Here is a 17949-nt window from a genome sequence, read left to right as displayed (position 1 = left end):
CCCTAAGTCCCACGTTGCAGTGATCCTGTTGCCAGCAGGACTCACTGTAAAGAAAAAAACCTAAACTAAACTTTCTCTAAGCAGCTCTTTAGGAGAGCCACCTAGATTGCACCCTTCTCGTTCGGGCACAAAATCTAACTGGAGTCTGGAGGAGGGTCATAGGGGGAGGAGCCAGTGCACACCACCTGACCTAGTAAAGCTTTACTTTTTTGTGCCCTGTCTCCTGCGGAGCCGCTATTCCCCATGGTCCTTTCAGGAACCCCAGCATCCACTTAGGACGATAGAGAAACTTGGATCTAGCCTCAACCGTTGGAAAACGACCACTGGACTAAACAATGGTGACGGGTGGTCCTCTGAGCACACATCTACAGCCTGCTGGGCTAAAACATAAATATTCCCTGAACATTGAGAACAAAACCCGGTTCCCATCTCCCAGCTACGTAACGTTTCTCCCTTTATATAATAATTCCCACTCCGCCAGAATCCACACCGCTTCCAGCAGTTGAACCGGTATCCGCGGTTGAATGATTGGCTGACAATTAACAGTCCCAAACCCCGCCTTCTAAAATTCATCACAAACGACGTCAATTCCGCGCGCTGCGAGACTTACATAGCTCACAGAATCCCCTTGTTCTATGACGTCACACACCTAATATGGCGCCGTCCAGGGAAGAGTCCACGCTCGCATCCCCTGCAGGTTACACGGGTAATATGATGACGGCAGCTTCTGGTTTTGGCTCTGATTACAGTACATCAGTCTCCTCTCTCATATTTGCTTTTTTTTATATGTTAGTTTTATTGTGGTTGGCAAAATGGATCGTCTGGCGTAGTAGTGGCAAAACGCAGCGCTGTTGTGTTCTATTTCATAGTGAACTGTATGTATATAGTTTTTATTTGAATTTACGTTGAACCCATTTATTCTACCTTGTGTGCGGGAATTGACTGGTACATATTTACTAAAGAAGACATGGTTAACGCTGCATTTTTAACTTATTAATATTTGGTGATACATCAGTAGATGTTGATATTTGTTAATTATACCGATGTAACATGGATTATTCATCTGCCGCTTGGTTATCTGAGCTCTCCAGTATTCTCCCAGCCACCTCCACATTGTGTCCTTCATCTCCTCTTCCAGTGCTGGCCAGTGCCACCTTTGTTACAATGGGGCAGATGTATTAAGCCTGGAGAAGCGATAAAGTGGAAGGTGATAACGCACCAGCCAATCAGCTCTTAAGGGTAGGGCCAAAAATAGTGGCCAAGTGGGAACCGCTTGGCCGCAAGGATACTGCCCATGGCTGCTTATGCAGGCGCCCACACGTGTGGCAGTCCCGCCGCTGCTGGATTTGACTGCAGCATGGGTGACAAGATGGCAGGATTTCAATGTATGTGTTCACACAGTGTGGCTGTGCCGCACTGTGTTTCCACTGAAATCCTGTGTGTCACTGGCCAGATCCTGTTCTGCGGCATCCCGTTCAGTGGGACCCGCTTGGCCGCTATGTGAGGCCCGGGTGTGTTATGGAAGGTCGACGGTCTCTAGGTCGACATGTTCTAAGTTGACAGGTCAAAAGGGCGACATGAGGTGGTGTGTGTGTTTTTTTTTTTTTTTTTTTTTTTTTTTTTTGTTTTTTTTTGTGTCGTTTTCTTCATAGAGTGACCGGGAACCCCAATTAGTGCACCGTGTCCCTCGCCATGCTTCGGGCACGGTGCCTCGCTCTGCTACCACTGCGCTCGGCACAGGTTACCGTTCCCAATTGTAGTCCACGTGGATCATTAAGTATGAAAAGGTACAAAAAAAGAAAAAGATCGTGAAACTCATGTTGACCTGTCAACCTAGTTACTGTCGAACTAGAGACCGGATCCCGTGTGGCCCTAACCTGTCATTTTTCAAACCCAAGAGAATGTGTAAAAGTATGATACATCATAGGTGCTAACCTGTTGCTAAATCTGCATTAGAGATAAATGTGTACCTTTTGAGAGTAATAAACAGTATATCTATAAAGATAAAATATGAGGTGTTACTTAAAATGGATACAATGAACATTAAACACAACATAAGTACAAGGCACAATCAATCAGCAGGACTTCCGGCCAAACGTTTTATAGTCATAAATCTACAAAATAGATGACCAGCATTTGCCCTACCTCCTATCCTATATGAGTTCACATTCAGCGGTAGTAGAAATATCCAAATCGTACATCCTCAAAGCATTAATCCCCAAAGACGTCCTTTCTGGTTGTGGTCACGCCGGACCGGAAGTGCCTGCTATTTGACACCGGAGGAGCGTCTTCACAAGTCCCCAGCTTTAAAAGGAGCACCATGGTAAGGGACGATGCCCAGCACCCTTTACCATCCGCAACCTGCAGAATATCGGAGGGGTTTCCATTACCTGGAAGAGGACATCAGTTCTGGGAGCCACGTGCAGGGTACGTCCGGAGTACCTTGCACTCTGAGACCTGCGGCTCCTACATCCATCCCCGGTATGACTCCGAACTGCTAAAACAAGTGTCTGAATTTATTAACACTGCTTTTTACCTATATTAACCACCATTTTGCTCAATCATAACCTTTCTAATACTAAGATATGCACATTGCATTTGTGCTGATTGATTGTGCCTTGTACTTATACTGTTTTTAATGTTCATTGTATCCGTTTGAAGTAAAACCTAATTTTATCTTTTTAGCTACACTATTACTCTCAAACGGTACTCGTATATCTGTAACGCAGATTTAGCAACGTGTTAGTGCTTATGATGTATCATACCTTTACACATTCACTTTGATCTGCCTAGGTTTTTGCGATAACCCTTTTTGATACAATCAGGCTTGCATAAACATGTACTTGCTCCCAGGAGTAATATCAGTCCTACCTTCTTTTACTCTTTCAAACCCAGCCTGCAACATAACAGTTGTGAGCTGACTGGCTGGTGTGTTCACCTTCCACTATCACTTCTCCAGGCTCAATACATCTGCCCCAATGTTCTTGCGCAACAGGGGCGGCAGTACTGGATTGGCTCATGGGAAGGGGGAGTGAGTCATTCAGCAAGAGGATAATGGAGACTCGTGTTAATTTTCATCCTAAAATAGTAAATGTGTGTGTGGAACAGGATGAATTCAGACAGACTCGTCCCTTGTTTTTGATAACTGACTGAAAGGTGGTGGTCTTTGGTCGTAAGAGGCACCTTGTGTACTAAGTACCGAGATTTCATGCTGACTCTCTAGCTAATCGCTCTGCAAGCAATCTAAAATTGAGTTACATTGTAAAGGTTGTATTTCAGTATGAACAACATATTTATGCTTGCTAGGCAATATTGAAACATGAAGAATCCAAATGCAGAACAATACTTTCAGTGTTGTAATTATCTCAAAACCTTTACTTTCCTTTTTAGCCATCCCAGTAAAGTTCTCAGAAGAGCGGAAGTCCCATCACTGCTTGTATGCGAAGGAGCACAAAGTTAGAGGGGATCTGGATAAAATACATCCACAGAATCGTACACTATTTGTAATAAACATTCCAACATACCTAACAGAGGTGAGAATTTAACGCTATCAGAATGATTATCTTTATATGATGTGTTGAAATTGTAAGTGTTTTTTTTTTTTTTTTTTTCTAATTTAAACATCTGTGTGAACAACACTATACTGTTGACACAACATACAGTATTATGAAGTTTATGATGGTTTAAATGTCCCTTTTTTTTTTTTTTTTGACTCCTGTGTTCCTCTAGAAAGGGTTATCTAGAATTTTTGGTCGCTATGGCCACGTGCAATCTGTGGAATTGTTTGACAAACCAGGTCCATCCGTAAAAGATCAAAAAGTGTGGTCGAAATACTTTCATCTGAAAGCACCAAAGGTTAGTATAATAAAATATTTTTTTTTAAATTAAATCTGTCTGCACTAGGACAGCTGCTGGCTACATATCATCATCCCTCCTCTCCCCCCCCCCCCCCCCCCCCCTTTTTTTTTTTTTTTTTTTTTATATTAAATAGCTGTTCCCAAAAGGAACCTGGTGCCAGTCATCCACATCTCCATTCTATCACAGTTAAATTTAATTATACATTTACATTTTCTGGGTTGTATGACTGTGTTCTAAAATTCTGTGGCTGTCCATTCACAAAATAAGAGAAACAATCTCCCTGCGGTGAAGGGATGTTGGGAGCTGTTGACCATGGCGCTCATAATTGATTTAACGTAAGCTCTTACATTTGTGTTTTTTTTTTTTTTTTTGTGTCTCATTAAAACGGCACCTGAAAAAATGCAACACTTAAGGGAGGGATTCTACTGGCTGCCATGGGGTCTCTCGAAGAAAAGTAATTATCTGTGAGCATAATACAATGTTTTCTTCTTTCCTCCATGGCAGTCTTACATTCGTATATACCAAAGCTTACTTACATATGGGGGGCAATAATACCAATCAACACATAATTACTGCATAGTGGTATATTCAAGGTCGAAACTGCCGTCATGTCAAAAAGACGTCCGTTTTCGACTTTTTCAGGTCGGAATGGGTTCCGACCTATTCAGTCCCGAGCATTTTTATTCGACAAGTCGGGGAATTCGACTTGTCGAATAGTACGTGAATCGGCGGTATAGCTTCCGATTCGCGTACTTCTGCGGGAAACGGGGCCAAATGCAACAGGTTTTGGCACCGTTTCCGAACATCTAAGTTCAACAAAAAAAAAAAATGTCGAACTGAGATGTGGGACCTGGGAGGGGGGAGACCAGCGGGGAGACTGGGCACAGCAGCGCTACAGCACTGCGCTGCAGGAGGATGTGTAATAGCAGCTGCTCGCGGCAGCGTCCACCCGGCTCCATCAAGTGAGGTCCCACTTGCTGGAGCTGGGTGGACGCAGCCGTGAGGTCTGGCGGCTGTGCCACATACTCCTGCAGGGCTGCTGTCCCCCCGTCTGCCCGCTTTTTTAAAGTCTATTTGAGATGGGCTTTGGATAGCCCTTGTCGGATCCATTCCGACAAATGCGTGTCGGAATAGATCCGACCCTAATTGAATATACCCCATAATCAATAAATTTATGTAAGTGCATCTTGTAGGACTTTAGTTCCAAAATGACCACCTGATACATCTATAGCATAATGACTTGTGAATGTATGTAGTGACTACCATATCGCTGCTTTGCAAATATGTTTGATGCATCCACTTTCCTTGCCCTAGAGTTGCCACTGCTCGAGTCGAGTGTGCCTTATGAACTGCTGTTGGTTTTTTTTTTTTTTTTTCAAACCTTTTTCGTACACTTAACCGATCTCTATTATCTATATTGTCTGTTTATTAGGGGCCTGCCTCTTTCTGACTCCTGTTGGTAACACAATTCGATTATTTGTTTTCCGAAATTCCTTAACTCTTGACAGATATACGGAGATCGCCCTTACCAGATCAGAAGTGTGTAGTTTTTCCTATCATTTTGTGGTTCAGGGAAAAGTGTTGGTAATGTAATCTCTAGATTAAGATGAAAAACCGACACCACTTTCAGGACAAATTTTGGGTTTGTTCTTAGTATTATTCTGTTATATATATATATATATATATATATATATATATATATATATATATATATATATATAATATTCAGCTCTTCTGCCCATAAGGCCTGTATCTTGATCACTCTTTTAGTAGATGTGATTTCTATAAAGAATACCACCTTCCATGTTAGATGTCTGAGATCAGCCTGCTCCAGTGGTTCAAATGGAGCGTCCATTAAAGCTTTAAGGCAGGGGTGGGGAGCCTTTGGCCCTCCAGCTGTTGTTGAACTACACATACCAGCATGCCTTGCTACAATTTTGTTATATGGCCATGCCAAAACTGTTGCAGGGCATGCTGGGATGTATAGTTCAACAACAGCTGGAGGGCCGAAGGTTCCCCATCCCTGCTTTAAGGATTAAATTTAGATCCCATGGAGCCATAGCAGATCTAATTTGCGACCTTTACCTTTTAATTGGTTGACAGAACTTTTTTATTACATTTTCCGCTAGTTTCACATCCAAAAGCACACGAAGAGCTGATATTTGTTCTTTAAGAGTAGCAACTTCCAGTTCTTTAACAAATTCTTCATGTAGAAACTGTAACACTTGTGCGACATCTGCCTCTGCCTTAGAATTGATCTCCAATAAGCAATATGAATGTTTTCCATACCTTTGTAGTATATTTGTGAAGAATTGTCCTTTCTTGCTTGTAGCAAGATCTGAACCATTTGTTTGAAAACAAAGTTCTTTCCTCAACATGTCCCGCTCAATCTCCACGCCATTAAACGAAGACACAGCAGGTTTTGATAAGTTAAGGGACCTTGCATCAACATGTCTGGCTGTACTGGTAATATCCAGGGTTCCTCTACTTACATTTGTGGTGCCACTGAAAACCAGGCCCTTCTTGGCCAACATGGTAAGATTGCTATTACCTCTGCCTTTTCTTCTCTGATTTTCTTGAGTATCTGGTATATCATTGGAAGAGTTGGGAAGACATAACCGAGATTAAATCTCCATTTTTGTGCCAGTGGATCCACTCCTTTTTGTCCCTGGTACGTGATGTCTTAAGAGAAACTGTGGCACCTTTTTGTTTGTATTTGTCACCATTAAATCTGTTTCTGGACAACCAAATCTGTGCACGACTGCTTGAAATTTCTCTGTTCTTAATTCCCACTCTCCTGGCGACAGCTCAAAAAATCTGCCACGAAGTTCTACTTTCCTGACACGTGTAGTGCTGATATGGAGAGAAATTTGTCATAAGACAGATTTTTAGTTACTACTGTCATGTTTGAGAATATTCTCAAATGAGAACCTCTGATTTAGTTTTGGAAATGAGATATTGCATTACAAACTGTCTTTAAACTCCATTAGATTTGAGGATGACTTTACTTCTTGAATCTTCCACCAACCTTGCATGACCTGAGGTAACAGATGCGCTCCCCATCCTTTAGAACCTGCGTCTGTTGTTGGCATTAGATGCTATGGCTATATCAAACTACAGCTCGTTCCTGTTGGTCTATACTTCTCCACCAGTTTATTGAAGATTTTGTCTGTTGTCCCAACTTTGGGCCTATTTCAGATCTGGTCGCAGCAGCAATATTTTTCTCTAATGGGCAAAACCGTGTGCACTGCAGCGGGGGAGCAGATATAACGTGCAGGGAAATGTTAGATTTGAATTGATTATTTTGTTTCTGTGCAGAGTAAATACTGGCTGCTTTATTTTTTTTTAAACAGTTTTTTTATTTGGTTTAAATGCAAAAGGGGTACAGAAAGAAGAAAAGGGGTAATACATGGGATACGAGTATGGTTCTTGACATGGACATATAAAATGAGTGTAATCCATACAATAAATAAAAGTAATTCAGGGGCACAGAAAATCTTGGGTCTAGAAAGAGAGGTCCCACATCCGAGCAACATCAAAAACTCCCACAAATCTGTAACCCAAAAAATACTTGGTGACAAAACTAATACCAAAACAAAGGTGTAGAGCGGAGAAGGGAGAGAGAGGGGTGGAATGCCAGGTGCATGCCAACATACAACAAGAAAGCTCATATAGTTAGATCAACAAATGCGCTACTAGTGAGTGAAGGATCCTTCTGCTCCATGTACTCGGCCTATTTGGACCATTTCCCCAAAAGGTTGAAGCTGATGAGGAATATGTTTCATAAAGATAATGTTTATGGACTTTATTAACAATAATGGTGTCACAACTGAGGGCCTGAGCTGACGGGAGGCAGCCTCAGTTGTAGGGGCTGAGATGTACCGGAACCTGGGAGGTTGTATCAGACCCCTGGACATGTAAGTAACATGAATAATAACTGCCCGAAGGCGTGACCACGACAACTTGGATAAAAGTCAATGATGTTTATTATGACAACTCTGCAACACAGCAGCAGTAAAAGAAAACGTAAAAGTCAGCAAAGAATAAATACAGTTCCTGGGTACTACAGGATGGCAGGAGCCACAGGGCACTGGTAATGTGAGATAGTTCTTATGATCTTCTAGATGGAAAGTCCTTACCAGGCCCGACTGTAGCAATGGAGATAACCCAGGATTGTGCCAGCTGGTGTTCCAGGAAAAGCTGGGTTGCTGAAGATAAAACAGCTGCTGTGGATACTGGCTGGAACCAGACTGTTGTTAGCACGGAGTGGATACTGGCTGGAACCAGTTAAATAATAAATGAACTTGGGAGCGATGAAATATGAACTGAAATGTAGAACTTGAGAGCGGAGAAATAATAATACCGGTGGAGAGTGGTAAAGTGTAGAAAGGACACCGGCCCTTTAAGGGAAGCTGTACTCTGCTGGAAGCTGAGCTGGAAGCAGGTAATGTTGTAGCTGGAAACAGATGAATCCACAATGGATTGGAGAGTCAGGCTACACCGCAGGTGGAATGCTGGTGCGGGTCTCTATGGTGGAAGTCTTGAGACAGGAGCTGGAACCTGGAAGACAATCACAGGAGAGAGACAAACAGGAACTAGGTTTGACAACCAAAGCACTGACGCCTTCCTTGCTCAGGCACAGTGTATTTATACCTGCAGCAAGGAAGGGATTGGCTAGGCAATTATGCAGATTATCAATACTGAGAACAGATTGGTGGAAATGATCAGCTGACAGAATCCAAGATGGCTGCGCCCATGCAGACACTTGGAGGGAAGTTTGGTTTGTAATCCATGTGGTAATGAAAACAGTAATGGCGGCGCCGGCCACCGGAGACAGGAGGCGCCAGGCTGACAGATGCACATCCAACCACGCGGACACAGCGGAGGCCGCGGCTGACGTAATCGCCACTCAGACATTCTGCATGCAGAAGTTCAGGGACGGCGGCGGAGGCCGCGGGAGACGCCATGCCAGGTGTAATATGGCGTTTACTGTGACAGCGTCCCAGAGTGACAGGAGAGGATACAGGAATGTACACATCAGGATAACAGATGGGATCCGGTCCTGGAGCGCTGAGCCAGCCTTAGGAGGCATCTGATGGGTAAGAAATGGCGTCCAGATACCCGGATCGTGACAGCACCCCCTCCTTTAGGAGTGGCCCCAGGACACTTCTTTGGCTTTTGAGGAAACTTGGAATGGAATCTCCGGACCAAGGCAGGAGCATGGACATCAGAAGCATTGGTCCATGAACGTTCCTCAGGACCATAACCCTTCCAGTCAATAAGATATTGTAGTTGACCGTAACGGTGACGTGAGTCCAGGATCTTGGCCACTTCATACTCAACGCCTCATTGAGTTTGGACTTTCGGAGTTGGAGGAAGTGAGGAATGAAACCTATTCAAGATCAGCGGTTTCAACAGGGAAACATGGAATGTCCTGGGTATTTTTAAGAAGGGAGGCAACTGGAGTCTGTAAGCAACAGGATTGATGACTTGTTCAATCTTGAAAGGACCGATATAGCGAGGTGCAAACTTCATACTGGGAACTCTTAACCTCAAATTCTTCGTGGATAACCATACCCGATCACCCACCTTGAGAGCAGGAACTGCTCGACGCTTCTTATCCGCAAACTTCTTGTACCTGAACGATGCCTTGAGCAGAGCTGATCGTACGCTCTTCCAGATATTGGCAAACTGATGCAAGGTGATATCCACTGCGGGAACAGAAGTTGCTGGAAGCGGTTGGAACTCAGGGACTTTAGGGTGGAATCCAAAGTTAGTGAAGAATGGTGTTGAAGCAGATGAAGAATGATACTGGTTGTTATGACAGAACTCAGCCCAGGGAAGTAATTGAACCCAGTCATCTTGAGAGGAGGACACATAGATGCGGAGGAAGGCCTCCAAGTCCTGATTCACCCTCTCGGTTTGACCATTGGTCTGAGGATGGTAAGCCGTGGAAAACTTTAGCTTGACTTGGAGGACTTGACATAAACTTTGCCAGAATTTGGCTGTGAATTGAACTCCTCGATCTGAGATAATTTCTTCAGGAAGACCGTGGAGTCGGAAGATCTCTTGTATGAATACTTGAGCCAACTTGGAAGCTGACGGAAGACCGGTGAGAGGAATGAAGTGTGCCATCTTGGTGAACCGGTCAACTACCACCCAGATGGTATTGAACTTGTTGCACATGGGTAAGTCTGTAATGAAATCCATCGACAAGTGGGTCCATGGTCGACAGGGAACGGATAGTGGAACCAGTTGCCCCGCAGGCGACTGGCGGGATACTTTATGTTGGGCACACTTTGGGCAAGATGCAATAAACTCCAAGACGTCCTTTTTCAGAGTTGGCCACCAATAGGACCTAGAGATAAACTCCAGGGTTTTTTAGATACCTGTATGTCCGGCAAAACGGGAAGCATGGGCCCAATGCATGAGCTTCTTCCTTAGCATCGGCTTCACAAAACTTTTCCCTGATGGGGGCGTAGAGTCCATCCCTACCGTGGAGAATGCCAACGGATTTATAATAGGATGCTTGTCTGAAGACTCTGACTCATTTTCTTGCTCCCATGAGCGGGAAAGGGCATCGGCCTTGCGATTCTGAGAGCCCGGACAGAACTGGAGTTTAAAGTCGAACCTGGAAAAGAAAAGTGCCCATCTGGCCTGACGAGGGTTGAGACATTGTGCGCCCTTCAGGTATAAAAGGTTCTTGTGGTCTGTAAGTATGGTGATTGAATGAGAAGCTCCCTCCAACAGATACCTCCACTCTTCTAGAGCGAGCTTGATGGCTAGCAACTCCTGGTCGCCAATGGCATAGTTGCGCTCAGCTGGGGAGAACTTCCGGGAGAAGAAACTGCAAGGGTGTAAATGGCCATCTTTAGCCCTCTGAGATAACACCGCTCCTACTCCAACGGAGGAGGCATCCACCTCTAAGATGAAAGGAGAGTCGATGTCGGGCTGTTTCAGAACAGGCGCAGAGATGAACCTTTGTTTTAAAAGATGAAATGCTTGCATGGCTTCTTCAGACCACTTGGACGGGTTAGCACCCTTCTTAGTGAAAGCAGTAATAGGCGCCACAATGGTGGAAAAGTCTCGTATAAACTTTCGGTAATAGTTGGCGAACCCTAAGAACCTCTGGACCCCTTTGAGGGTTAAGGGTACCGGCCAATTTTGGATTGCTTGTAGTTTCTCAGGATCCATCTCTAGTCCGGAACCGGACACAATGTACCCTAGAAACGGAATGGACTTGACTTCAAAGACGCATTTTTCTAATTTGCAATAGAGATGATTGACACGGAGACGGGACAGAACCTCTTTAACCCAAAAACGATGTTCCTCTAAATCGTTGGCAAAAATGAGGATATCGTCTAAATAGACCACGACATGACGGTATAGAATGTCTCTGAAGATCTCATTGACAAAATGCTGGAAGACAGCTGTAGCATTGCTCAATCCGAAGGGCATGACGAGGTACTCATAATGTCCGTCACGGGTGTTTAAAGGCGGTCTTCCACTCGTCACCCTCACGGATCCGGATGAGATTGTATGCACCTCGCAAGTCCAGCTTTGTAAAGATGGTAGCTCCGCTAACTCTGTCAAAGAGCTCAGTAATCAGGGGTAAAGGATAACGGTTCTTGATGGTAATGTCGTTCAAACCTCTGTAGTCGATGCACGGCCGCAGACCACCATCTTTCTTTTTTACAAAAAAGAAGCCTGCGCCGGCTGGAGAAGAAGAAGGTCGAATGAACCCCTTTGCTAGGTTCTCTTTAATATATTCCTCCATAGAATGCGTCTCGGGCAGAGACAACGGATAAGTTCGGCCTCGAGGTGGAACCTTCCCTGGATCGAGATCAATCGGACAGTCCCATTCTCTATGAGGAGGAAGGATATCAGCAGAAGCTTTACTGAACACATCCGTGAAATCTTGATATGGAGGAGGTGGAACATCAGACGACCTGGGGGAGGAAGAACAGACAGGCAATACTTTAAACAAACATGTCTCAGCACAGGAGGAACCCCATGCCAGGATTTGCGTAGTCGTCCAATCAATTGTAGGATTGTGAAGACGGAGCCATGGAAGGCCCAGGACCACAGGATGTGTGGCTCTTGGAATCACTAAAAAAGAAATAAGTTCGGAATGAAGAACTCCCACTCTCAGACGAACTGGTAGAGTCCTTAAAGAAATGACTGCATCAAAAATTTTGCTGCCATCCACGGCAGTTAAAGAAATGGACGAAGGAAGTCTCTCGGTGGGTAGGGACCACCGTTTAACATAGGCTTCGGTAATAAAGTTCCCAGCTGCTCCGGAATCAAGGAGGGCAATGACGTTCCGATAACGTTGAGCAACTTGAAGCGAGACTGGGAGATTACAATCTTGAGGAGATGGAGAGGAGATCATTACTCCTAGCCGGCCCTCTCCTTGGCGAGCTAGGATTTGGAGTTTCCCGGACGTTTGGGACAGGCATTAATGGTGTGAGACGGAGCTGCACAATAGAGACAGAGAAACTCGGAGAGACGTCTTCGGCGCTCAGCAGGAGTTAAACGGGAACGGCCAAGTTGCATGGGCTCATCTTTAGATGGTGACAGTTGACGAGGAGCAGAAGATTTTGGAGCAGATGATCCTCCACGCTCAGTTGCTCTCTCTCTCTGAAACGTAAATCAACTTTCGTGCAGAGTGAGATTAGCTCATCTAACTTAGAAGGTAAGTCTCTGGTAGCTAACTCATCTTTAATACGCTCAGATAAGCCATGCCAGAATGCAGCATACAGGGCCTCGTCGTTCCATGCCAGTTCGGATGCCAGGATCTGGAACTGTATCAGATATTGTCCTACAGTACGTGACCCCTGGCGTAAACTGAGAATCTCGGATGAAGCTGAGGTTACCCGGCCTGGCTCGTCGAAGATGCGCCTGAATGTTGACACGAAGGCAGTGTAGGAAGATAGCAGGGTGTCGGACCTCTCCCATAACGGTGATGCCCAATCAAGGGCTGAGCCACTGAGAAGAGAAATAATGTAGGCAATTTTTGTACGGTCACTGGGAAAATTGCCAGGTTGTAGCTCAAACTGAATCTCACACTGGTTGAGAAATCCCCTGCAGAATCTTGGAGATCCGTCAAATTTTGCTGGCGTTGGAAGATGAAGACGTGGAGCAGAAATGGGTAAGGTGGGTGGGGTTATAGCTGGAGTCACTGTGGTTGACGCACCAGACGCGCCTGATCCACGGAGAGTTGTCTGAATCCCATCCAGCCGAGTAGAGAGATCCTGGAGACAGCGGATGATGTGGCCCTGTGCAGCCTCCTGATGTTCTAGTCGGGCTGCCAGTTCTTGCATCGGCCTGGCCGCTTGATCCTGGTCTCCGGCTGGATTCATTAGGTCAGTGCTTACTGTCACAACTGAGGGCCTGAGCTGACGGGAGGCAGCCTCAGTTGTAGGGGCTGAGATGTACCGGAACCTGGGAGGTTGTATCAGACCCCTGGACATGTAAGTAACATGAATAATAACTGCCCGAAGGCGTGACCACGACAACTTGGATAAAAGTCAATGATGTTTATTATGACAACTCCGCAACACAGCAGCAGTAAAAGAAAACGTAAAAGTCAGCAAAGAATAAATACAGTTCCTGGGTACTACAGGATGGCAGGAGCCACAGGGCACTGGTAGTGTGAGATAGTTCTTATGATCTTCTAGATGGAAAGTCCTTACCAGGCCTGACTGTAGCAATGGAGATAACCCAGGATTGTGCCAGCTGGTGTTCCAGGAAAAGCTGGGTTGCTGAAGATAAAACAGCTGCTGTGGATACTGGCTGGAACCAGACTGTTGTTAGCACGGAGTGGATACTGGCTGGAACCAGTTAAATAATAAATTAACTTGGGAGCGATGAAATATGAACTGAAATGTAGAACTTGAGAGCGGAGAAATAATAATACCGGTGGAGAGTGGTAAAGTGTAGAAAGGACACCGGCCCTTTAAGGGAAGCTGTACTCTGCTGGAAGCTGAGCTGGAAGCAGGTAATGTTGTAGCTGGAAACAGATGAATCCACAATGGATTGGAGAGTCAGGCTACACCGCAGGTGGAATGCTGGTGCGGGTCTCTATGGTGGAAGTCTTGAGACAGGAGCTGGAACCTGGAAGACAATCACAGGAGAGAGACAAACAGGAACTAGGTTTGACAACCAAAGCACTGACGCCTTCCTTGCTCAGGCACAGTGTATTTATACCTGCAGCAAGGAAGGGATTGGCTAGGCAATTATGCAGATTATCAATACTGAGAACAGATTGGTGGAAATGATCAGCTGACAGAATCCAAGATGGCTGCGCCCATGCAGACACTTGGAGGGAAGTTTGGTTTGTAATCCATGTGGTAATGAAAACAGTAATGGCGGCGCCGGCCACCGGAGACAGGAGGCGCCAGGCTGACAGATGCACATCCAACCACGCGGACACAGCGGAGGCCGCGGCTGACGTAATCGCCACTCAGACACTCTGCATGCAGAAGTTCAGGGACGGCGGCGGAGGCCGCGGGAGACGCCATGCCAGGTGTAATATGGCGTTTACTGTGACAGCGTCCCAGAGTGACAGGAGAGGATACAGGAATGTACACATCAGGATAACAGATGGGATCCGGTCCTGGAGCGCTGAGCCAGCCTTAGGAGGCATCTGATGGGTAAGAAATGGCGTCCAGATACCCGGATCGTGACAAATGAAAAGGGAAGGGGTCGAATCCGATTTCCACAGTTGAGCGATGGCTGCGTTTGTGGCTATAAGAACATGGGCAAGTAGATAGGCATCGCCATCCGTCAATAAACTTGGGTGATAATGAAATAAGGCGACTACTGGGTCAGCAGAGATCTCTTCACCTAACACATCCTTAATAAACGCAAACACTCTTAACCACAGGGGTTGTTCCTGTGGACAGGACCAGAATATTTCCTCCAGAAATATTTTGAGGTGTCAGGCCAGATCTTGTGTTGTCTTTCCGGGGTGAAATAAGCCCTATGGCATAATTTATAATGCATCTCTGAGTGATTTATACACCTCGAAATTTAAAAAAAAAGACCAGAGATATGTTTCCAATCGTCTACTGCAGGGCTGGCCAAACCGGTCCTCGAGATCTACCAACAGTTCATGTTTTCTAGGCCTCCTGGAGATCTGTAGAATTGTCAGTTAGGAATGAATGCAGCACATCTTAATTAGTAATGACTACACCTGTGCACTAGCTAGGCCACTAGTTTGGCCAGCCCTGGTCTACTGAGAGAGGTCTAGCTAGATCCATTTCCCACTTAATCTGGGTAGGTAATTTTACCTTTTTTACAGTTTCTGATTAAGAAAGTGTACCAGCAAGAGATTCCACCCCTAGAACTCAATAATTGCAAACTGGCAAGCAATATCTTTAGGGTAGATGGGGAAACAACTTTGGAAACAGCATGGCTTCCTAACAAATGTCGAATTTGTTGATATTTATAAAAATCTTGCTTCGGAAAGCCATGTGTCAATTGCAGGTCATTAAAGGGAATCGGAGCCCCTGAGTCACAAATATCCTTACGTTTCATGAAACTCTTATCCTCCCAGGATTGAAGACAAAGATTAGGAATGAGAGAGGCAATAACTGATGGAGACAATTCTGGTACGGGCAAAGCGAGTCCCTCACAGGAGGAAATAAATTTGTGCCACACTTGCATAGTCACTCGGACCGCCCCACCCGAACCAGAACGCGTCGTGGCGACTTCAGCCAGTAACCATAGCAGCTCCGATAGAGGTATGGAACTTATAAGAGATTGTTCAATGCACACCCATGGTTTCGGGTCCACTAGTTGAAAACAATTGGTAAGCTGATTGAGAAGACAAGCGCTATGATAAGTCTCAAAGTCAGGAAAGGCCACTCCACATTCCATTTTAAGCAGTATAAGTACATTTCTAGCTATTTTGGGTCTGGTCCCCTTCCATACATAACAGGTGAAAATTGTATTAAATTTGGTATATAAGTATTTAGGGAATGGTCTAGGGATAGTACGAAAAAGGTACATGAGTTTGGGTAATAGTATCGTTTTGGCCGCCGCCACCCGACCCATCCAGGAGACCTCATGAGAAAACCATTCCTTGGTCAAGGTCTCAAAAGTTACTTTTTAGGTCAAGAAGAGTATCATTTGGAATATTTAAAGGTAAGGCCTCAGTCTTTGAAGTATTTAACTTACAGTATGAAGTTTTAGAGTACTCTAATAGGGCGTGAAGCTGAGGTAACGTCAAAGAAGGATGTAGATTACACAACAGAATGTCATCAGCAAGAAGACTGATTTTGTGAGACCTGTCTCCTATAACGGAACCTAGAACACTTGTGGATGTCCTAATCTTCTCAGCCAAAGGTTCCATAGCTCGGGGAAAGAGGGCAACCTTGTCTGGTACCGTTGGTGATACAGAACCCCGATGACGGACAACCATTTACAGACACTTTGGCAGACGGGCATGAATACAAAGCCAGTATAGAGTCCAGCATCCTCTCCCGGATGCCGAAGCGTTTCAGAGTCGCTTGCAGATATTGCCAGTGTAATCTATCAAAAGCTTTCTTGGCATCCAGGGAGATGAGCAATAAAGGCTCCTGTTTAGAGTTGCAGTATTCTATAATGCCGAGGGCTCTCCGGGTGTTGTCTGGAGCATGCCATCCCGGGATAAACCCAACTTGGTCAGCGTTGATTAAAGAGGACAGAATTGGGCTTAATCGTTGAGCAATAAGTTTGGCATATAACTTCACATCTGTATTTAAGAGTGCGATAGGCCTGTAGTTTTGAACCGAAGTAGTGGCTTTGCCCGGTTTTGGGAATGTGACGATCTGAGCTTCTAACATCTCTACCGGGAAAGTTCTAGTGTCGGAAGCTTCATTAAATACCGACAGCAGAACAGGGCCTAGGTCTTTTTTTTATAAGTGTTCTAAAAATTTGAAGGAGACCCGTCAGGGCCAGGGGCTTTGTCAGAAGGGAGGGAATCGATTGCTTTATCAATCTCTGGTAAAGACCACGGCAAACATAAGGACTACGAGGTCTCCTCATCGAGAGATTACGTAAAATGCTTCAATATGCCCAGAGGAAGGTTGAGGTGTATTAGGATCATCTTTTAGGTTATAACGTTTCGGGAAAAAAAGTCTGCGAATTCATAAGCTGTAGCATTGGGATCTGTCAATGTAGCTCCCTTTTAACATTGTAAACGCTATATACCCTCCCTTTCGCGTGTCTGCCCCGAAGCTTATGGGCTAAGAGGCGTCCAGCTCTATTGCCAAAGGAATAAAATTTCTGGTTAAGACGGAGTATGTTTTGCTGTACTTTTCTAAGAGAAAATGCATTAACCGCCTCGTGAGCCTTAAGCAAAAGTTTGTAACAAGATTTATTGGAAGGGTCTGCCTTATGGGTAGCCTCCAGACTTGCGGCCTTAGCAATCGCTTGATCGTACACCTTCCTGTATTCCCTCTTGAGCCTGGCTGCCGTTTGAATGGCCGTACTCCTAACTACCGCTTTGAGCGAGCACCAATGATTGAATATCGATGTGTCCTCAGGACGGTTAGTGTCCAAGTACTACAATATTGATTGTTGAATATCCTGAGCGGCAGGTGGCTGCGCTAAAATATATCTTCCCAGCCTCCAGGGACCTGGGGTAATATTTCTCTGGGCTATATTCCAAGCTACTAATATGGGGGAGTGGTCAGACCAGGTCATCAGTAAAATTTTTAATTTTACGTATAGAATCCAGGGACCATCTGTCGGACAACACATAGTCAATCCTGGAGTATGAACGATGAACGTGCGAATAGTATAAATAGTGTCTCTAACAGTCGGGTGTTTTGCTCTCAAAGCGTCATATAAATCGTATTCCGCCAGGAGTTGTCGAAAACCCGAGGAGACGTTGGGGGACGCACTTCGATTGGATGCAAACAATCCAGATTTGTCAATTGCCGGGTCTATGACCATATTAAAGTCACCCAAAATCATAAGGGCACCCTTAACATATTTCTGAAGGGTGTGACACACATACGACTACAGAATTGAAGTTGCTTCGTATTAGGGGCATAGCAGGAGACCAAAGTAACATCGACATTATCCAATTTGCCTACCAGT

The 17949-nt window shown here is 45.1% G+C and overlaps 1 protein-coding gene across 3 annotated transcripts in view; it reads left to right on the top strand.

The window, feature by feature from the left end:
• Positions 1–266: 266 nt before the first annotated feature.
• Positions 267–17949, top strand: part of RRP7A (ribosomal RNA processing 7 homolog A) — a 96081-nt gene continuing 78398 nt past the window's right edge. Inside the window, exons 1-3 of one of the 3 annotated variants that reach the window (XM_063940396.1) lie at positions 267–748; positions 3391–3533; positions 3730–3855. In XM_063940396.1, the coding sequence (XP_063796466.1) occupies positions 655–748; positions 3391–3533; positions 3730–3855 (363 nt within the window). In that variant the 5' untranslated portion in view covers positions 267–654. The remainder of the gene's footprint in view (positions 749–3390; positions 3534–3729; positions 3856–17949) is intronic. The other 2 variants (XM_063940394.1, XM_063940395.1) reach the window with 2 other exon arrangements.

This window comes from Pseudophryne corroboree, chromosome 9 (assembly GCF_028390025.1).
Source record: "Pseudophryne corroboree isolate aPseCor3 chromosome 9, aPseCor3.hap2, whole genome shotgun sequence".
Taxonomy (NCBI): domain Eukaryota; kingdom Metazoa; phylum Chordata; class Amphibia; order Anura; family Myobatrachidae; genus Pseudophryne; species Pseudophryne corroboree.
The sequence above is the reverse complement of the archived record's forward strand: the minus strand, read 5'-3'. Positions and strand labels throughout refer to the sequence as shown.